The sequence below is a fragment of the Armigeres subalbatus genome, unplaced genomic scaffold (assembly GCF_024139115.2).
Source record: "Armigeres subalbatus isolate Guangzhou_Male unplaced genomic scaffold, GZ_Asu_2 Contig561, whole genome shotgun sequence".
NCBI classification, from domain to species: Eukaryota; Metazoa; Arthropoda; class Insecta; order Diptera; family Culicidae; genus Armigeres; species Armigeres subalbatus.
Window position 1 is genome coordinate 286,036 of NW_026943327.1, and position 21,671 is coordinate 307,706.

The window sequence follows — 21,671 nt, forward strand, 5'->3', positions numbered from 1 at the left end:
TATCTTTATTAAAGAGATTTCCAGCCCACGGTTTCTCCCGCATCACATTGGATAACGTAAATATCAGCATGCAACGTCCCATGACAAAGACGAAATCTTTTCTAGGGACCGTCTAGTGAAAACAAGTTTAACCAAAGTAGAGTTACATAGAGTAGGGATGAATATAACGACATCGTAATATAACATAACGATTCGTGTGTGTTGTAATTTGTAAGCTGTTGCCTGTTGAACAAAGCCCAAGCTTGAAAATATAGATTGTTTCTAGTCAAACTCAAGATGGTATATATTAGTAGCAATTGTAATAATATAATGTCTTTTAGCAATAACTTAGTTACTATAAGTAGAAAATGATTAATTCTATAGAATTAACTTAACTCATTTCACAGTATTCGGTAAATTTTACCGAAATCTCAACAGCAGAACTGTTCGGTAAATAATTTTACTGATTTTTTGTAATTATGTCCAGTGATCAACTGACAAAAGCACAGACAAGCACTAAAATTATTTACCGAACAGTTCAGCTGTTGAGATTTCGGTAAAATTTTACCGAATTCGGCAATTTATTAAGTGTGTATGATTGGATGCCAACATGTTTTATACTAATATGCATAATTGATTCAAAAGTATAAGATTGCTAATGTCGTTCCTGTTCGCATGACTAACATCTAGGCTACTTCGACCTGGCAGCTAAAGTACCGGTTCTACAAGTGTCAAACCGATGTTGGTGAAAAAGCGGAAGTCAAATCTATTGCGTTTTTAGAATGATTTTGAAAGTATGCGATGAAGAACCGAAAAATACTTTTATTTTATTTTTTACCAGTTTGTTTATTTAAAGGTTCATTTGAAAAAAAAAAAAATACTTCATGAAGAGCACTTATTCAGAAAACTCCGATGTGAATATGTACATTATGTATGAGGTGTTATATTTACTTGGGAGTTTTTTTTAAATTTGTAAATTAATAACCACCCAATACCCGAAATATAGGCAATTTACTTTGAATGAACAGAGCACTTATTATTACTTTCAGCCTTTGGCTGGCTCACCTCTATAAAAAACAATGTTTTTTTTTAGTAATAATGGTAAAAATTTAATTTATTTTCCCATGTATCGTCAACTGATCATAATTATATACAAGAGATTAAACAGTTATTAAGATTACAATTTAAATTTGAAAGATCATCAGCAGAAACATTATCTTCGCTTCTACCCGTTCGATTTGCTCCCAGGTCAGTCTACTTCGCCTCACTCGAATAATACAGCGATAACCGTTTAGCGACGACTGTTCAGTCATTTGAAGATTCTGTTCGAGTTCGGTTCGATGAAATTACACGCGAGATGGCTTCTCTAAAGTTAACGCTCATGTCCCTTGCTATCTGGACTCTAAGCTTGTTTTATTCTGTCCAGGTGCTGTTCTTCGTAGCGGTGCAGTTTTTCCGCAAGCCACATTCGAAACTTTGGGTGGTCAAAAAGCGACCATATCCACCACAATGTCTGCAGAAGCACGACTGCGGGGTGGATAAGCTGATTACGGTCAATGTGAGTTATATCTGCCAGCAGGGCCCATCAATTTGAATCGCGGTGATTGATTAATTAAGGTAAATTGCCGAAATATGCGCGTGTATTGATGTGTTTGCGTTTCGTATTCTACGCAGGGTGTGAAGCTGCACTACGTGGAGAATGGCGATCCGAGTAAACCGTTGATGGTGTTCGTTCACGGATTCCCTGAATTCTGGTTTTCGTGGAGATACCAGCTGAAAGAGTTTGCCAAAGACTACTGGTATGATGTGGATTTTCGAAAGGCACTCGAAAAATGACTCATTATTTTTTTTAGGGTGGTTGCTGTTGACATGCGAGGCTACGGTGACTCGGATAAACCGCAAGAATTGGATGCTTATCAAGTGCCTGTTATGGTGCAGGATATAAAAGAGCTTGTAACGGCTTTGGGTGAGTTGGAGTCATGACTCCGCTGATTTAAAAGTCAGATATATCTTATCATCTTATCAGTGTATATGCGTTTTATCACACTGCTTGATATCATTTCATAGACATCAATTACATTGTACTTAGTCGAGCAATTTTTTGAACTTTTGAATCGCTTATGATTATGTTTCTTCTTCTTCAAAGAATTTTGTTGTTTCTGGAATTTGATTTGTCATCCAATCAATATCTTTATTATTAGATGTTTACTAAACCGTCTAAGACGAGTTTAGTACTGTCCATTTAATTCAGCTACGTTTTGTTATATTTGCAGATACGAATTTCGACCTCAACTGTGAGACACTGAAGACGACCTCACAGTTGAGGTCGAAATACGTATCTACAAAAATAACAAAACGTAGTGGAATTGAATGGAAAGTTCTAAACTCGTCTTAGACGGCTGAATACATTCCACTAAAAAGAGCTTAAAATATTTTTTCTGAGATGCATATTATTTTTTGGAATTGGTACAGTTTACGTAAAATCAATTTTTCGATTTCAATATAAATTGTATGTTTTCTTGGCTAATACCTGCATGAAACAAGACGGAATTTTCAAAATGGAAAGTCATCATCATCTCATATGACTTAGCTTACATCATCTAGAAATGAAGCTAAAGCAACAGTCAAATGTGTGCTAAAATTCTATAAGGTGAAAAGAAACAGGATTAACATGCTAATTTAAACCAAATTTGCATATTGTTCGCATAACATGGTTTTAAAAATAATGAGTTCTATGTTTTCTCTCAAGTCCAATATTCGCCTATGAGGATGTAGCAAATAATGCGCATTCATGAAAAATGCTTAAATAAGTGTCTTTCAGATCAATGACGAATACTAGAAAACCGAGCAACATTGACAAGTTACTGTGACTGATATATTATCAAATTTAGTCACATGGGGAATGGTTTTTTCTCGTTTTTGCAATATTATTGTTTTTTTCATCATTTTTTCATCCATCTTTTTTTTATCAATCATCTTTTCTCTTATCTTTCTTGTTTTTTTTTATTTTTCTTTATTTTAATTTATTTTAATTGTTCTTACTTCTATCTATTATTTGTAATTCAATTTTCAATAGTTTCATGTTGTGTGTGTGTGTTTTTTTGTGGAGGGATGAAGGCAAATCTGCATACAGACACCTGAAATTATCACTCAGGGAGTGGGGTTGGCGCGAAAGGCAGAAGGCCAGACCGCCGGACCCACTAAACCCACCCAAGTAGGGTAAGACGGTATAATACGCCCCCCTAAGGCAACACCTATGATAACTTTTTACTTTTCAACACAATTTAGGCAAACTTTGTGTTATTTGGTAGTCCAAAAAGTCGCAAATGCATTGCCTGTGAGTAGTCATATAAAAATATTACTGAGAACACGTAATAAAGATTTTTTGAAAAGTCGTGAAAAAATGGATTTCAAAAAGTGCCTGGGCAATATGCCCCACCTTAGCCAGAGACGTTCCATAGCCCTTCATTAATATTTTTTCTATCCCATAATAAAAAGGTTACAAATCCTTATGTACTTGACATTAAAAAACCAACATAAGTCCATTCAAGCAGGTGTGAATTACATTTAAATTTTTTCCATATAATTTGGAAGCAACTGCTGCAGGCTCGCTGCGCTTGTGTCCAGTTGGTAAGGGCATACCGTCCTGCCTACACTGGGGCGTTTTGGCCAGTGAAACATATTTTCGAAATCCTTTACATTTTTGAAGATGGAAGCAATTTTATATTACATTAATCACTGAGAAAAGTTATTTTGTTGCCCAACTAAGTGTTCCAGTGCAAATTTTGCGGACAATATGCTAGCATCGCTCCAGAATATTGAGCAAACAAACAATAAAAGTTACATCAAAACTGTCACTTTTTGTATTTTGCTATTATTTTCATTATGTTATACAAAAATACTTCCACATTCACATAGTATGGCGGTTTTACAAATATTTAAAGGTACCAACTGATTTTTACCCTTACTTAGTTTTAGTTTTCTAGAAATCAAAGAGGGGCGTTTTGGCCAGGTGGGGCGCATTATACCGTCTTAGCCTAACAGAGGGTTACTTGAGTTACCCTTTCTTCTAATTCTGTGGGGGAAAGCAGTACTGAAAGTACTCCTCCCAAAACAACACCTTTTACAGTGCCTCTCTTCGATGTTTTGTTCTACGTCTGAGCCCTTTGACTCCCTTGCTGGTGCCAGCAAGCACACAAAAGCGTTGAGCGCTTTATTTTTTCCTTGTGCCATTCAGCACCACATCTATTTTCTTTTTATTTTTAGTGCCATTTAGCTCTCAACGTACTCGCAAGCTACTCAGATAGTCTCCGGCGGCTGATCTATCCTACTCTGACGGGGAGTCCCCTGGCGGCGGGAGCTCCCTCGAATCCGACAACCCGCATCCGTAGAAGGCTGTTACATTACCAACACTACACTTTCACCTGGTTAGCATGTTCATAGATCCGCTCAAGTCCTACGCACATGCTCACTTCAACGGATGACCGGACGAGTGCCGAGGTCAGACCAAAGATTCCGGGTGGAGATAACTTCCGGTTCAATGGTGCCCGACGACCCGGAGCCGGTGCATTCACACGCCACGATCTACTCAGCTGGTCTCCGGCGGTGGGCCTGGCCTACTCTTATAACCGAGTTTCGGGGAACTTCTCGTCGGAGTAGGTTAGATCCGCCGTCGGGGACTATCCGAGTCGTTCGCGATCGCGACCGGGGCGGGAGCTAAATGGCTCAACGAATAAGGTGAGATTAATTTTTTGATTTGAATAAGGTGAGCAGTGTTGTCCTACACTCAGTGCGAAAAAATCTGCTCTCTGATTTTACTCCATCTAAACGATTTTATAGTCTTAACTAAGTAAATGTAACTAATAGAAGGATATTTGAATTTTCTAAATGTCATGTCAAACTGTCAAAAAAATGCACACCAGAGCAACAGGAGCGCGCGCCCTGAAAATACACTCCAGTGAAAACACTCCAGTGTATTTTCAGTACGCGCGCTCCTGAGGCTCTGGTGTGTATTTTTTCAATAGTTTGACATGACATTTAGAAAATTCAAATATCCCTCTATTAGTTACACTTACTTAGCTAAGATTATAAATCAAAGAGATTATCAAATCAAATCAAGATTATAAAATCAAAGAGTAGAATTTTTTGCACTGAGTGTAGGACAACACTGCTCACCTTATTCAAATAAAAAAAAATAATCTCACCTTATTCGTTGAGCCATTTAGCTCCCGCCCCGGTCGCGATCGCGAACGACTCGGATAGTCCCCGATGGCGGATCTGACGAGAAGTCCCCCGAAAGCGGAAGCTCCTCCGAAACCGGCCGTTTCGTCACATTCTGAGGCTACGCGTGGTAGCTGGCGCTGGCGTTTCCATTCATTATCTACATATATATTCACGACTTTCGCGACGGAGTGCTCATGATCCGCTATCCGTAAAGGCTGCCTGCTGCTGCTCTATTCGCCAACTGCGTTGTAGGATGTCGGCTATCTTGGACGTTGCTCTTGCGACCGCTCTCCACTGCTCTGGGTTCTGGCGCATTTTTCTGACGATAACTGGTAGTGTCCGTTCCACATGCTTCCAACATTGCACGCCTCTCCGTTTCGAACCGGTGGCATGTGGACAGGATGTGTTCAGCCGTTTCTGCCACGTCTGGGCATTGCGGACAGGCGGGAGAAGTCGCGTGTCCGAACCTGTGTAGGTACCACTTGAAGCATCCGTGACCTGTTAAGAACTGGGTCAAGCCAAAGTTTAGCGCTCCATGAGGTCTGCTAATCCATGCCGAAACGCTTGGGACTAGGCGATGGGTCCACCTTCCCTTAGTCGAGTTATCCCACTCCCTCTGTCATTTATCTACCGTTATTACTTTTTATTCAGACTAAGGCCGAAGTGGCCTGTGCGGTATATAAGAGTCTTCTCCATTCGGCTCGGTCATGGCTACACGTTGCCAACCACGCAGTCTACGGAGGGTCCGCAAGTCATCTTCCACCTGATCGATCCACCTTGCCCGCTGGACACCTCGCCTTCTTGTGTCCGTTGCATCGTTGTCGAGAACTATTTTCACCGAATCACTATCCGACATTCTGGCTACGTGCCTGGCCCACCGCAGTCGTCAGATTTTCGCGGTGTGAACGATGGATGGTTCTCCCAGCAGCTCATGCAATTCGTGGTTCATTCGCCTCCTCCACATACCGTCCGCCATCTGCACCCCACCATAGATGGTACACAGCACTTTCCTTTCGAAAACTCCAAGTGCGCGTTGGTCCTCCACGAGCATCGTCCAGGTCTCGTGTCCGTGACTACCTGTCGAACTCTATTCGATCGGAGCGCCTTGCGGAGTCCAAAGTAAACACGATTTACAGCCACTATGCGTCTCCGAATTTCTCTGCCGGTATCATTTTCGGCTGTCACCACCTCGATTTCGTCATCAACGGTGCAAACTCGCGGTGGGTGACTCACATCCTCTTCTCTTGAACCTCTTCCTATCATGTACTTTGTCTTCGACGTGTTGATGACTAATCCGATTCGCTTAGCTTCCCTCTTCAGTCTGATGTAGGCTTCCTCCATCTTCTCAAAGTTACGTGCCATAATATCTATGTCGTCGGCGAAGCCAAATAGCTGGACGGACTTACTGAGGATTGCACCACTCGTGGTTATTCGTGGTTGTTCGTGCATCAGCTGCCATAGCTGGTTCCGATCGATTGTATCTTATGCGGCTTTGAAATCGATGAATAGATGATGCGTGGGCACGTTGTATTCGCGGCATTTCTGCAGTATTTGGCGAATGGCGAACACCTGGTCCGTGGTGGAGCGTTCGCCCATAAAACCCGCCTGGTACTGCCCCACGAACTCCCTTGCAGTTGGTGCTAGTCGACGGCATAAAATTTGGGAGAGTACCTTGTAGGCGGCGTTCAGCAAAGTGATTGCGCGGTAGTTGCTACAATCCAGCTTATCGCCCTTTGTGTAGATGGGACACACGACACCTTCCATCCACTCCTGCGGCAAAACTTCCTCCTGCCAAATCTTAGCGGTGGCCCAGTGCAGCGCTGTAGCCAGTGCTTCACCACCGTGTTTGATTAGCTCTCCTGGTAGTTGGTCAACCCCAGGGGCTTTGTTGTTCTTCAAGCGGATAATCTCCTCCTGGATTTCCTGGAGATCCGGCCGCCGCCTTTGGATCACCTCACGCTTGTTCGTAAGAAGGTTCCCGTTCATGTCTTTACACATATCAGGCTGTGGCACGTGACCCTTACGTGAACGGTTGTGCTTCTCATAGACCTTTCGTGTGCTATTAGCGCGGTACAGTTGCTCCGTCTCTTCGCGGTCTCGATCTTCTTGCTGGCGCTTGGTCGTTGGATTCAATATTCGCACCGCGGTAAGTGCGTAAATACGTTCGTGATGTCGGAGAAGAATTTACCGTCGATTAGAACGTGGTCGATTTGGTTTTCCGTTTCTTGGTTAAATGATCCTCATGTGCCTTGTGGATATTTTTGCGGAGAAAGAAGGTGCTTCGGACAACCATTCCGCGGGAGGCTGCGAAGCTTATGCATCGTTGGCCGTTATCATTCGATACGGTGTGCAGACCATCAGGTCTGATGACAGGTCTATACATTTCATCCCTTATTACCTGTGCGTTCACGCCGCCGATGACGATTTTGACGTCCCGCAGTGGGCATCCATCGTATGTCTGCTTCAGCAGTGCGTAGAACGCTTCTTTCTCATCGTCGGGTCTCCCTTCGTGTGGGCAGTGCACGTTGATGATGCTATAGTTGAAGAAACGGCCTTTTATCCTCAGTTTGCACATCCTTGCGTTGATTGGTTGCCACCCAATCACGCGTTGGCGCATCTTACCCAGCACTACGAAGCCGGTTCCCAGCTCGTTGGTGGTGCCACAGCTTTGGTAGACTGTAGCCGATCAATGTCCGCTTTTCCACACTTTCTGCCCGAGTAACACACTTGTCATATATGGGTTTCTGTGACTCATTTAGGACTGAATATAGTCATATTTGAGTTGCTACAACCAAATTGGTCTGAAGTGTGCTACTAGGGTGTCCTGTCCAGAAAATCTTCTGCAGCGCCACGACGTCGAAATTGCGGGGATGTAATTCATCGTAGATCATCCTGTCGCAACCTGTTCCATGTTCCAAACTGCTTCCTGCAGTTCCATGTTCCAAGCTTCCAATCGTGATTATTTATTCGTCGCCGATTATATCGAGTCGTATTATCTTTTATATTGCTCGTTATTATTGGTTTTGTGTCCCACCTGACACCAGAACTTGGGCTTGTGCGCTTTGAGCGGCACACGGTCGCTTTGGTGGGGCCTACTTGCGGATACATGCAGCTTTTCATAGGAGTTTAACAGGGCCCACTGTCAAACCCCACCTCATCCTAGCTATGGCCACAATTCGCAGATGGCCTGGGGAGGGATCGTCAATCCCTTGGACATAGGCCCTGCTGCCCGGAGTGTACATACATGTTTGTGTAATACTGTAATGTGTCTATAATAATTTGATTATGTCAGAAGAGGATAATTCAACTCATAAGAATTGTAAAGACATCGTTCTACTTCTTGTTGATTATTTAGAATATGGAGTAGCTCCAGGATAAGTTTCTGGATAGACTTCGAGAGAGATATTTGAAGAAACTCCAGGAGGAACTCTAAGAGGAATTCCTGGTGGAGCACCAGGAGGAATTACTGGATAATCTCCGGGATGAATTGTTGGAGGAACTCCAGGAGTAATGCCTAGAAGAACTCCAGGAGGAATTCTTGAAGGAACTTCAAGGCGAATTCCTGAAAGAACTTCAAAAGGAATTCCTGGAAGAGCTCCTGAAAAATCAAAGCAGAAATATTTGGAAGAACTATAAAAAATACGAGAGAAACTCCAGGAAGAACTCTAGGAGGAATTCCTGGAGTGGCTCCAGGAGGAACTGCAGGAGCAACTCTAGGAAGTGCTGTAAAGGTCGTGATCGTCATAAGGCAGAGTGCAAAGCGTCTTTTTCTATCTCAGACGACCAAACAAAAGTATCATGGGTTCTTTGATCAATTACGTATGAAAGACAGTCATGAAAAGATGTTAGGCTTTGTCTTAAATTTGATGATAAATTGATTGTCGATAAATTAATCATTTTCCTTTAAACCACCGGGTTGAAAGTGTTAATAAACACAAAAATAAAGCAGATATTGCACGCTTTTATGCCCCGTCACGGCATAAATATTTTTTGAGATATATGTGGCATGCCTTTCCTCCTTCGCGCTTCTATAGATATTGAAAGGGGCTGACGTGGTAATAGCAGCAACGCAGAAATTGAAGCTATCGTTCGCTCCAGGTAACGACGGAATACCAGCATCCGTGCTAAAGCTATGCAAAGACGTTTTGAGCCAACCATTAGCAATGCTATTTAACCTGTCAGTTCAGCGTAGTGAGTTCCCGACACACTGGAAATTTTCCTTCATGTTTCCGGTCCACAAAAAAGGAGACAAACGCGATATTGCAAACTATCGGGGAATTACTTCCTTGTGCTCTTGCTCCAAGTTATTTGAAATAATAGTCAATGATTGCCTATTTAGGTGTTGCAAAAACTACATCGACAAAGATCAACACGGATTCTACCCGAAGCGTTCTGTATCCACGAATTTGATACAGTTTACTTCCTCCTGCTTACGGAGCATGGACTTAGGTTGGCAGGTTGATGCTGCATACATGGATTTGAAGGCAGCGTTCGACACAGTTGACCACGGAATTCTGCTTGCCAAACTGGAGAGACTCGGAGCATCTTCAAGGAGCGTAGACTGGTTTAGATCCTACTTGCGAAACCGTTCAGTCAGCTTACGCTAGGTTGTTCAGAATCCTAACTGTTTGCCAATAATTCTGGAGTCCCGCAAGGCGGCAATCTTGAGCCACTCCTTTTTTCTATTTTCATAAATGAAGCCTCCCTGTTGATACCTCCTGGATGCGGCTACTTATTCGCAGACGACACAAAATAGTAAAATTTTACTCGGACTGCTAACATTTACAAAACATGGTAAACATCTTTGCTAAGTGGTGCTCAAGAAACTTGCTAAGACTAGTATCGAAAAATGCAATATTATCTCGTTTTATCGGAAAAATCAGCCATTCACATTCGACTACGTCCTCAACGGACAGACTCTTCTTCGGGTTCAGCAAGTTAAGGACCTTGGTGTTATTCTGGACACTACCCTCACATTCCGTGTCCACTATAACGATATAGTGACCAGAGCTAATCGTCAACTTGGCTTTATGTTCAAAATCGCTGATGAGTTCAGGGATCCGATGTGCCTCAGGTCTCTCTATTGCTCGATTGTGAGATCTTTATTGGAATCGAATGCTGTTGTTTGGTGTCCTTTTCAAGCCAATTGGATTGCTCGAATAGAAGCCGTTCAAAAAAAATTTGTGCGGTATGCACTACGCTTTATTGGTTGGCGTGACCAATGGAATTTGCCACCGTACGAGGAGCGATGTCGTCTTTTGAGAATCGAACCACTTGACGTCAGAAGAAGATTCGCTCAAGCAACGTTTGCAGGAAAATTGCTCACAGGTGACATCGATTGTCCAGCATTGCTGGCCCAAATTCAAATATACGCACCAGAAAGACCGCTTCGTCATCGTAACTTTCTTTTTCTGGAATCGAGGAACAGCAATTATGCTTTGAACGAGCCCGTCCGTGCAATCTGCCATCAATTAAATAATTTTTTTTCATACTTTGACTACAATGTTTCTGCTGACGTGTTTCGACAACGACTACTAGAAGTTTTCCGTACCGCCGGACGTTACCAAATAGATTTAGAATAGAATAAGTCATATTCATTGAGACAATCATTGTCAGTTGGATAATAAACAAACAAATAAACAAATAAACAAATATGTAAACATCGCGTGACATTTCTCATTGGAAATGAGAATAATGGAGGAATACTGGAAGGAACTCTAGAAGGAATTCCTGAAGAAACTTCAGATGAACTCCCAAGGATTCCTTACTCTTTAAGAAATATTTAGAAGATCTCCAGGATAATTTGTTGCAGAAACACCAGGATGAATTCCTGGAGGATCTCCAAGATTTATCCCTCGATGAGGTTCAGGAAGAATTTCTTTAGGAACTTCGGGAAGAATTTCTAAACTAGCTACAGAAGAAATTCCTGGACGAAGTGCAGAAGGAATGCCTGGAGGAACTCCTGCTGGAACTTCTTGAATTTCCCTTTCGAAATTCCATCTGTAGTCCTTCCTGTAGTTTCTAGATTTTTGCCATGAATTTCTCTTGGAGTTCATCAAGAAATTCCTCCTGGAATTCACCCAGGAGTTCTTTCTAATGTTCCTCCCGAAGTTCGTTTGGATGTTTCTTTTGGAATTCTTTCAGAAGGTCCTCCGGTAATACCTCCTTATGTTTCTCCGGGAATTCCTGCAGATGTTTCTTTCGGAGTTTCTCTAATAATTCCTGGATTTCCTACACAAATTCTTAACTAACACAACGATTCTTTCTGGAATTCTTCCGAAAGCTCCTCCTGAAATTCATCCTAGACTTCTTTCTATCAGGTGTTCTTCTTTTTTAATTTTTTTAATTTCGCTGGGAGTTCCTCCTGGAACTCCTCTAGTAATTATTGTTGGTCTTTCTCCAAATACTCGTACTAGAATTCCTGAAGAAACTGCTTCTGGAAATCTTCCTGGAACTACTTATGAAATTTCTGCAGGAATTCACATTTTTTTCCTGGAATTCGTTCAATTATACATCAACGAACTCCTGCTGGCGTTACTTCAGCAATATATTCCAGGAATTCCTTCCAGAATTCTACTCAACAAGCTCCAGAAGTTATGGCCAAAATTATGTTAAGTTAAGTGTACAGTTAATAAATAGAGTTTTTTTGTGTGTATATAATGCTCAAGATGCAATGCATCATCACCGCTAGGATTAATCTGTTTTGTTTTTCTTTCTAGGTCGCAAAAAGTTCACGTTGGTAGCGCATGACTGGGGAGCAGTCGTTGCTTGGGACTTCCTGTCACAACACATGGATATGCTGGAAAAATACATTTTCATGGATGCTCCTTCTCGTCGCGTTGCTCACAAGCTGATAACGAGCACTAAGGAGCAATTTAAGATGTCGTGGTATGATACTCTCGTCATGATATGGAATTTGGACCTCAAATTATGCCTTTGATGCGTTATCTTCGACAGGTACATGTTCTTCTTCCAAATGCCAAAGTTACCGGAGCTTTTTGTACGAATGAACGACTTAAAGATGCTCGATATAGCATTAGGGAAATTCTGTTCACCCGAAGAATTGGAAGCATACAAGTACACGTTTTCCAAGAAAGGTTTGATCAGCATGCATTGGTTCAAATAATGATAACTCTGACTGAGCTTCTCTCCATTGCAGGGGCCCTAACTCCACCCATCAACTACTACCGTGCCAATTTATCTCCCAATGCAAAAAGGAACATCCGTCCACCGACGGACATTCCGCATGTGCCCGGACTGTATCTGCTGGGAGAGAAAGACCTCTTCATATCGAAAGCAAGCGCTCCTCTTCTGCAGGAACAATTCAACAATCTGGAGTATAAAATCGTACCAGGAGGTGGCCACTTTGTGCAGCAGGACAAACCGGAGCTGGTCAATCAGATTATGAGAGAGTTTTTAGCGAAAAAATAAATCCCGTTGGAATGGCGACGGAGACGAAATTTGTGGTGCTAATAATTGTTCTGCAAGCCCTAACCGATTCGACCGTGACAACAACCCCGGGGTAATCAATGATGGTGTGGGCGTATGGTGGTTTAGCGACTTCTCTGTAATTCTCGACGCTTGCATTGGGGGAGTAAAATCACCGCCACTTCCGATGAGTTATCCTAGCGAAGGATGTTGGTGGGAATGGGTAGGTGATTTAACGTTGATGGCAACAGGAGAGTGGAAATGGGAGTCCCTACGAAACATGATTTTCCATTGACGTCATCAGCCGAAGTTGACGTCACTCTGCGGAGGGATGTATGGTCGGATCGTGTTCTTGAGAATTGCTTTGCGCGCGCTCCGTTTGCGTTGTGTAGGTTGTGGATATTGCCGGTTCGGATCGGAACAGGGCAGGGAGAAATGCCGGTCGTTTACTACATTTTCATTCATCAGGTTGGGAATGGTTGGCTGGGATGTACGTGCAAGGTGGTCTGGTTGAATGGGATTGCAGTAGGTATTTGAAGTGTGAGATGAAAAGTGTGTGTGTATGTGAGAAGGATGCATAGTGCCATATGTTGACTGCTGCTAGGCACTTTTGAGGTTTCGTGGCAAACTGTAGTGTGATTTTATGTTGCGTTAGGGTTTGCTAGTGTACAGATTAAACTTTCGTGGTACTGAGACCTAAACTTTAAATTTGATAATTTCAGTGGTCCACAAAAATCAAATAGAAATGATGTTCGTTATTCCGAGTGCAAAAAAATGCATCAAAATAAATTATTATTTCGACGGTTTCGTGCAATACAGGCACAACTCAAAATCTGAAATTTTTCAGAAAAGAGGTTATAAATTTCTGAATCTAAAAAAGTATCTTTTATATTTTTGTGGATATTTCGAATTTCACGGATCTGTTTGCTGGTAGATGGAAATGGATAGGGTGGATAGGTTTTGTGTGTTGCAGCAAAAAAGCTTTTAAAAAATTGAAAAATTCACGTTGTGAAATTATTTTTAAAAAAAATCGTCGCTTTTGATATATTGTGGATTTTGACCTGGGTCTTTGTCAAATGAACTTTGTATCATTTTCCGTGCTTTGCTATAAAAATGTGAAGAACAATTTTTTTTGAGTAGTGTCAGTATTGCACGAAACCGTCGAAATAATAATTTATTGTGATGCATTTTTTTGCACTCGGAATAACGAACATCATTTAAATTTGATTTTTGTGGACCACTGAAATTATCAAACTATTGTTTCTTCATCAATTTAAATTATTATGCGATTTTCAAAATCACATAAATCCTCAATGGTGTTTTGTATTGTTCGAATGACATTTATTTGTTCGCATTTATTTATTCCAAGTGTAAGAACAAACTGAAAATATCCCATCGCTCTATAAGTTCTAACGCAATTAAAACATAATTCCTAACTGATAATCGCCATGGGTTGAATTTTTCAATGATAGTGTCGACAGCGTAAAGCTTTCTCTGTAATTTAAAAGTTTTTTTTTAGTCCATTGATTCTGTCACCCACTCCCAGTACAGCAGGTACGGGTTTTGGTCAACACGTTTCATCGTTTCTTTGCATCATCGCGTATTTTGTTAGTCGGCTATGTCTTTCATGTCAAATTGCATCGTTTCACTCATATGTCCTTATTTTACTTCAAAAACATCAAAAATGTATTAGGACGCTAATTATTGTTAACACTTGTAAGGATCGTCAACTCACTGCAAGGTAAAGATATTCCTCAAAACAAGTTAAATAATTTATGTTAAATGGAGGAACGATTGTATGGTAGATAAGATTCGCTCTTGGTTTGAATAAAAATTATGAGCTTTCCCAACATCTCGTTAAGAGAAAACTGCGGCATTATGTGGAATCCTCCTTTCAAGAGACTCAAGAAGCCTCCTTTCAAGAGGCTCAGAGCCTCCCTTTCAAGAGGCTCAGAAGCCTCCTTTCAAGAGGCTCAGGAAGCCTCCTTTCAAGAGGCTCAGGCCTCCTTTCAAGAGGCTCAGGAAGCCTCCTTTCAAGAGGCTCAGGCCTCCTTTCAAGAGGCTCAGAAGCCTCCTTTCAAGAGGCTCAGAGCCTCCTTTCAAGAGGCTCAGAAGCCTCCTTTCAAGAGCTCAGAAGCCTCCTTTCAAGAGGCTCAGAGCCTCCTTTCAAGAGGCTCAGAAGCCTCCCTTTCAAGAGGCTCAGAAGCCTCCTTTAAGAGGCTCAGAAGCCTCCTTTCAAGAGGCTCAGAAGCCTCCTTTCAAGAGGCTCAGAAGCCTCCTTTCAAGAGGCTCAACCTCCTTCAAGAGGCTCAGAAACCTCCTTTCAAGAGGCTCAGAAACCTCCTTTCAAGAGGCTCAGAGCCTCCTTTCAAGAGGCTCAGAAGCCTCCTTTCAAGAGGCTCAGAGCCTCCTTTCAAGAGGCTCAGAGCCTCCTTTCAAGAGGCTCAGAGCCTCCTTTCAAGAGCTCAGAGCCTCCTTTCCAAGAGGCTCAAGCCTCCTTTCAGAGCTCAGCCTCCTTTCAAGAGGCTCAGAAGCCTCCTTTCAAGAGCTCAGAAGCCTCCTTTCAAGAGGCTCAAGCCTCCTTTCAAGAGGCTCAGGCCTCCTTTCAAGAGGCTCAGAGCCTCCTTTCAAGAGCTCAGAAGCCTCCTTTCAAGAGGCTCAGAGCCTCCTTTCAAGAGGCTCAAGCCTCCTTTCAAGAGGCTCAGAAGCCTCCTTTCAAGAGCTCCAGAAGCCTCCTTTCAAGAGAGCTCAGGCCTCCTTTCAAGAGCTCCAGAAGCCTCCTTTCAAGAGGCTCAGGCCTCCTTTCAAGAGGCTCAGAAGCCTCCTTTCAAGAGGCTCAGAAGCCTCCTTTCAAGAGGCCTCAGAGCCTCCTTTCAAGAGGCTCGGAAGCCTCCTTTCAAGAGGCTCAGGAAGCCTCCTTTCAAGAGGCTCAGAGCCTCCTTTCAAGAGCTCAGAGCCTCCTTTCAAGAGGCTCAGGCCTCCTTTCAAGAGGCTCAGAGCCTCCTTTCAAGAGGCTCAGAAGCCTCCTTTCAAGAGGCTCAGGAAGCCTCCTTTCAAGAGGCTCAGAGCCTCCTTTCAAGAGGCTCAGAAGCCTCCTTTCAAGAGGCTCAAAGCCTCCTTTCAGAGCTCAAAGCCTCCTTTCAAGAGGCTCAGAAGCCTCCTTTCAAGAGGCTCAGAAGCCTCCTTTCAAGAGGCTCAGCCTCCTTTCAAGAGGCTCAGAAGCCTCCTTTCAAGAGGCTCAGAAGCCTCCTTTCAAGAGGCTCAGCCTCCTCAAGAGGCTCAAGCCTCCTTTCAAGAGGCTCAGAAGCCTCCTTTCAAGAGGCTCAGCCTCCTTTCAAGAGGCTCAGGCCTCCTTTCAAGAGGCTCAGCCTCCTTTCAAGAGGCTCCAGGCCTCCTTTCAAGAGGCCTCAGCCTCCTTTCAAGAGGCTCCTGAAGCCTCCTTTCAAGAGGCTCAGAAGCCTCCTTTCAAGAGGCTCAGCCTCCTTTCAAGAGGCCTCAGGCCTCCTTTCAAGAGGCTCAGAAGCCTCCTTTCAAGAGGCTCAGGCCTCCTTTCAAGAGCTCAGGCCTCCTTTCAAGAGGCTCAGAAGCCTCCTTTCAAGAGGCCTCAAGCCTCCTTTCAAGAGGCTCAGAAGCCTCCTTTCAAGAGGCTCAGAAGCCTCCTTTCAAGAGGCTCAGAAGCCTCCTTTCAAGAGGCTCAGGCCTCCTTTCAAGAGGCTCAGAGCCTCCTTTCAAGAGCTCAGAGCCTCCTTTCAAGAGGCTCAGGCCTCCTTTCAAGAGGCTCAGAAGCCTCCTTTCAAGAGCTCAGAGCCTCCTTTCAAGAGCTCAGAAGCCTCCCTTTCAAGAGGCCTCAGAAGCCTCCTTTCAAGAGGCTCAGAGCCTCCTTTCAAGAGCTCAGAGCCTCCTTTCAGAGCTCAGAAGCCTCCTTTCAAGAGGCTCAGAGCCTCCTTTCAAGAGGCTCAGGCCTCCTTTCAAGAGCTCAAGCCTCCTTTCAAGAGGCTCAGGCCTCCTTTCAAGAGCTCAAGCCTCCTTTCAAGAGGCTCAGAAGCCTCCTTTCAAGAGGCTCAGAGCCTCCTTTCAAGAGCTCAGAAGCCTCCTTTCAAGAGGCTCAGGCCTCCTTTCAAGAGGCTCAAGCCTCCTTTCAAGAGGCTCAGAAGCCTCCTTTCAAGAGCTCAGAAGCCTCCTTTCAAGAGGCTCAGGCCTCCTTTCAAGAGGCTCAGGAAGCCTCCTTTCAAGAGGCTCAGAAGCCTCCTTTCAAGAGGCTCAGGCCTCCTTTCAAGAGGCTCAGGCCTCCTTTCAAGAGAGGCTCAGAAGCCTCCTTTCAAGAAGGCTCAGAGCCTCCTTTCAAGAGGCTCAGGCCTCCCTTTCAAGAGGCTCAGAAGCCTCCTTTCAAGAGGCTCAGGCCTCCTTTCAAGAGGCTCAGAAGCCTCCCTTTCAAGAGGCTCAAGCCTCCTTTCAAAGAGGCTCAGAAGCCTCCTTTCAAGAGGCTCAGAAGCCTCCCTTTCAAGAGGCTCAGGAAGCCTCCTTTCAAGAGGCTCAGAAGCCTCCTTTCAAGAGGCTCGAGCCTCCTTTCAAGAGGCTCAGGCCTCCTTTCAAGAGGCTCAAAGCCTCCTTTCAAGAGGCCTCAGCCTCCTTTCAAGAGGCTCAGGCCTCCTTCAAGAGGCTCAAAGCCTCCTTTCAAGAGAGGAAGCCTCCTTCAAGAGGCCTGGAAGCCTCCTTTCAAGAGGCTCAGGCCTCCTTTCAAGAGGCTCAGGCCTCCTTTCAAGAGGCCTCAAGCCCTCCTTTCAAAGGCTCAGAAGCCTCCTTTCAGAGGCTCAGAAGCCTCCTTTCAAGAGGCTCAAGAGCCTCCTTTCAAGAGGCTCAGAAGCCTCCTTTCAAGAGGCTCAGAAGCCTCCTTTCAAGAGGCTCCAGGCCTCCCTTTCAAGAGGCTCAGAAGCCTCCCTTTCAAGAGGCTCAGAAGCCTCCTTTCAAGAGGCTCAAGCCTCCTTTCAAGAGCTCAGAGCCTCCTTTCAAGAGGCTCAGGCCTCCTTTCAAGAGGCTCGGAAGCCTCCTTCAAGAGGCTCAGAAGCCTCCTTTCAAGAGGCTCAAGCCTCCTTTCAGAGGCTCAGAAGCCTCCTTTCAAGAGGCTCAAGCCTCCTTTCAAGAGGCTCAGAGCCTCCTTTCAAGAGGCTCAGGCCTCCTTTCAAGAAGGCTCAGAGCCTCCTTTCAAGAGGCTCAGAAGCCTCCTTTCAAGAGGCTCAGAAGCCTCCTTTCAAGAGGCTCAGGCCTCCTTTCAAGAGGCTCAGGCCTCCTTTCAAGAGGCTCAGAAGCCTCCTTTCAAGAGGCTCAGGAAGCCTCCTTTCAAGAGGCTCAGGCCTCCTTCAAGAGGCTCAGAGCCTCCTTTCAAGAGGCTCAGGAAGCCTCCTTTCAAGAGGCTCTGGAAGCCTCCTTTCAAGAGGCTCAGGAAGCCTCCTTTCAAGAGCTCAGAGCCTCCTTTCAAGAGGCTCAGAAGCCTCCTTTCAAGAGGCCTCAGAGCCTCCTTTCAAGAGGCTCAGAAGCCTCCTTTCAAGAAGGCTCAGAAGCCTCCTTTCAAGAGGCTCAGCAAGCCCAAGCCTCCTTCAAGAGGCTCTGGAAGCCTCCTTTCAAGAGGCCTCAGAAGCCTCCTTCAAGAGGCTCAGGCCTCCTTTCAAGAGGCTCAAGCCTCCTTTCAAGAGGCTCAGGAAGCCTCCTTTCAAGAGGCTCAGGCCTCCTTTCAAGAGGCTCAGAGCCTCCTTTCAAGAGGCTCAAGCCTCCTTTCAAGAGGCTCAGCCTCCTTTCAAGAGGCTCAGGAAGCCTCCTTTCAAGAGGCTCAGAAGCCTCCTTTCAAGAGAGCTCAGAGCCTCCTTTCAAGAGGCTCAAGCCTCCTTTCAAGAGGCTCAGAAGCCTCCTTTCAAGAGGCTCAGAGCCTCCTTTCAAGAGGCTCAGAAGCCTCCTTTCAAGAGGCTCAGAAGCCTCCTTTCAAGAGGCTCAAGCCTCCTTTCAAGAGGCTCAGAAGCCTCCTTTCAAGAGGCCTCAGAAGCCTCCTTTCAAGAGGCTCAAAGCCTCCTTTCAAGAGGCTCAGAAGCCTCCTTTCAAGAGGCTCAGGCCTCCTTTCAAGAGGCTCAGAGCCTCCTTTCAAGAGGCTCAAAGCCTCCTTTCAAGGCTCAGAGCCTCCTTTCAAGAGGCCTCAGAGCCTCCTTTCAAGAGGCTCAGAAGCCTCCTTTCAAGAGGCTCCAAGCCTCCTTTCAAGAGGCTCAGGAAGCCTCCTTCAAGAGGCTCAAGCCTCCTTTCAAGAGGCTCAGAGCCTCCTTTCAGAAGCTCAAAGCCTCCCTTTCAAAGAGCTCAGAAGCCTCCTTCAAGAGGGCTCAGGCCTCCTTTCAAGAGGCTCAGAAGCCTCCTTTCAAGAGGCTCAGGCCTCCTTTCAAGAGGCTCAAACCTCCTTTCAAGAGGCTCAGAAGCCTCCTTTCAAGAGGCTCAAAGCCTCCTTTCAAGAGGCTCAGAAGCCTCCTTTCAAGAGGCTCAGGCCTCCTTTCAAGAGGCTCAGGGCCTCCTTTCAAGAGGCTCAAGAAGCCTCCTTTCAAGAGGCTCAGAAGCCTCCTTTCAAGAGGCTCAGAAGCCTCCTTTCAAGAGCTCAGGAAGCCTCCTTTCAAGAGGCTCAGGCCTCCTTTCAAGAGAGCTCAGGCCTCCTTTCAAGAGGCTCAAGCCTCCTTTCAAGAGGCTCAGAAGCCTCCTTTCAAGAGGCTCAGAAGCCTCCTTTCAAGAGCTCAGGCCTCCTTTCAAGAGGCTCAGAAGCCTCCTTTCAAGAGGCTCCAAGCCTCCTTTCAAGAAGGCTCAGAAGCCTCCTTTCAAGAGGCTCAGAAGCCTCCTTTCAAGAGGCTCAGAAGCCTCCTTTCAAGAAGGCTCAGAAGCCTCCTTTCAAGAGGCTCAGAAGCCTCCTTTCAAGAGGCTCAGAAGCCTCCTTTCAAGCTCAGAGCCTCCTTTCAAAGAGGCTCAAGCCTCCTTTCAAGAGGCTCAGAGCCTCCTTTCAAGAGGCTCAGAGCCTCCTTTCAAGAGGCTCAGGCCTCCTTTCAAGAGGCTCAAGCCTCCTTTCAAGAGGCTCAAGCCTCCTTTCAAGAGGCTCAGAGCCTCCTTTCAAGAGGCTCAGAGCCTCCTTTCAAGAGGCTCAAGCCTCCTTTCAAGAGGCTCAGAGCCTCCTTTCAAGAGGCTCAGAAGCCTCCTTTCAAGAGGCTCAGGCCTCCTTTCAAGAGGCTCAGAGCCTCCTTTCAAGAGGCTCAGGCCTCCTTTCAAGAGGCTCAAGCCTCCTTTCAAGAGGCTCAGAGCCTCCTTTCAAGAGGCTCAGAGCCTCCTTTCAAGAGGCTCAGAGCCTCCTTTCAAGAGAGCTCAGGGCCTCCTTTCAAGAGGCTCAGAGCCTCCTTTCAAGAGGCTCAGAAGCCTCCTTTCAAGAGGCTCAGAGCCTCCTTTCAAGAGGCTCAGAAGCCTCCTTTCAAGAGGCTCAGAGCCTCCTTTCAAGAGGCTCAGAAGCCTCCTTTCAAGAAGGCTCAGAGCCTCCTTTCCAAGGCTCAGAGCCTCCTTTCAAGAGAGCTCAGAAGCCTCCTTTCAAGAGGCTCAGAGCCTCCTTTCAAGAGGCTCAGAAGCCTCCTTTCAAGAGAGCTCAGGAAGCCTCCTTTCAAGAGGCTCAGAAGCCTCCTTTCAAGAGCTCAGAAGCCTCCTTTCAAGAGGCTCAGAAGCCTCCTTTCAAGAGCTCAGAGCCTCCTTTCAAGAGGCTCAGGCCTCCTTTCAAGAGGCTCAGAAGCCTCCTTTCAAGAGGCTCAGAGCCTCCTTTCAAGAGGCTCAGGAAGCCTCCTTTCAAGAGCTCAGGCCTCCTTTCAAGAGGCTCAGGAAGCCTCCTTTCAAGAGGCTCAGAGCCTCCTTTCAAGAGGCTCAGAGCCTCCTTTCAAGAGGCTCAGGAAGCCTCCTTTCAAGAGGCTCAGAAGCCTCCTTTCAAGAGGCTCAGAGCCTCCTTTCAAGAGGCTCAGAGCCTCCTTTCAAGAGGCTCAGGCCTCCTTTCAAGAGGCTCAAGCCTCCTTTCAAGAGGCTCAGGAAGCCTCCTTTCAAGAGGCTCAGAAGCCTCCTTTCAAGAGGCTCCAGGCCTCCCTTTCAAGAGGCTCAGAAGCCTCCTTTCAAGAGGCTCAAAGCCTCCTTTCAAGAGGCTCAGAAGCCTCCCTTTCAAGAGGCTCAGAAGCCTCCTTTCAAGAGGCCTCAAGCCTCCTTTCAAGAGGCTCAGAAGCCTCCTTTCAAGAGGCTCAGAAGCCTCCTTTCAAAGAGCTCAGAGCCTCCTTTCAAGAGGCTCAGAAGCCTCCTTTCAAGAGGCTCAAGCCTCCTTTCAAGAGGCTCAGGCCTCCTTTCAAGAGGCTCAAGCCTCCTTTCAAGAGGCTCAAGCCTCCTTTCAAGAAGGCTCAGAGCCTCCTTTCAAGAGGCTCAGAGCCTCCTTTCAAGAGCTCAAGCCTCCTTTCAAGAGGCTCAGAGCCTCCTTTCAAGAGGCTCAAGCCTCCCTTTCAAGAGCTCAGAAGCCTCCTTTCAAGAGGCTCAGGAAGCCTCCTTTCAAGAGGCTCAGAGCCTCCTTTCAAGAGGCTCAGAAGCCTCCTTTCAAGAGAGCTCAGGAAGCCTCCTTTCAAGAGGCTCAGAAGCCTCCTTTCAAGAGGCTCAGGAAGCCTCCTTTCAAGAGGCTCAGAGCCTCCTTTCAAGAGGCTCAGGCCTCCTTTCAAGAGCTCAGAAGCCTCCTTTCCAAGAGGCTCAGAGCCTCCTTTCAAGAGGCTCAAGCCTCCTTTCAAGAGGCTCAAAGCCTCCTTTCAAGAGGCTCAGAGCCTCCTTTCAAGAGGCTCAGAAGCCTCCTTTCAAGAGGCTCAAGCCTCCTTTCAAGAGCTCAGAAGCCTCCTTTCAAGAGGCTCAGGCCTCCTTTCAGAGAGGCTCAGGCCTCCTTTCAAGAGGCTCAGAAGCCTCCTTTCAAGAGCTCAGAAGCCTCCTTTCAAGAGGCTCAGAAGCCTCCTTTCAAGAGGCTCAGAAGCCTC

At 45.5% G+C, this 21,671-nt stretch overlaps 1 protein-coding gene across 1 annotated transcript; it reads left to right on the forward strand.

The window, feature by feature from the left end:
• The first annotated feature begins 1,283 nt into the window (after positions 1–1,283).
• LOC134204384 (epoxide hydrolase 1-like) lies at positions 1,284–12,663 on the forward strand. Its single transcript, XM_062679198.1, has 6 exons — positions 1,284–1,537; positions 1,654–1,778; positions 1,833–1,945; positions 11,922–12,090; positions 12,160–12,299; positions 12,362–12,663. Exons 1-6 carry the CDS (start codon positions 1,337–1,339, stop codon positions 12,631–12,633), a joined length of 1,020 nt encoding a protein of 339 aa, XP_062535182.1. The 5' UTR covers positions 1,284–1,336; the 3' UTR covers positions 12,634–12,663.
• The last annotated feature ends 9,008 nt before the right edge of the window (positions 12,664–21,671 follow it).

Excerpts from the sequence above, each read along its gene's own strand:
- LOC134204384 (XM_062679198.1), top strand. The coding sequence starts at position 1,337 with ATGGCTTCTCTAAAGTTAACGCTCATGTCCCTTGCTATCTGGACTCTA. Across the intron at positions 1,779-1,832 it reads GAGTTTGCCAAAGACTACTG|GGTGGTTGCTGTTGACATGC; the intron begins GTATGATGTGGA and ends TATTTTTTTTAG. Across the intron at positions 12,300-12,361 it reads GTACACGTTTTCCAAGAAAG|GGGCCCTAACTCCACCCATC; the intron begins GTTTGATCAGCA and ends TCTCCATTGCAG.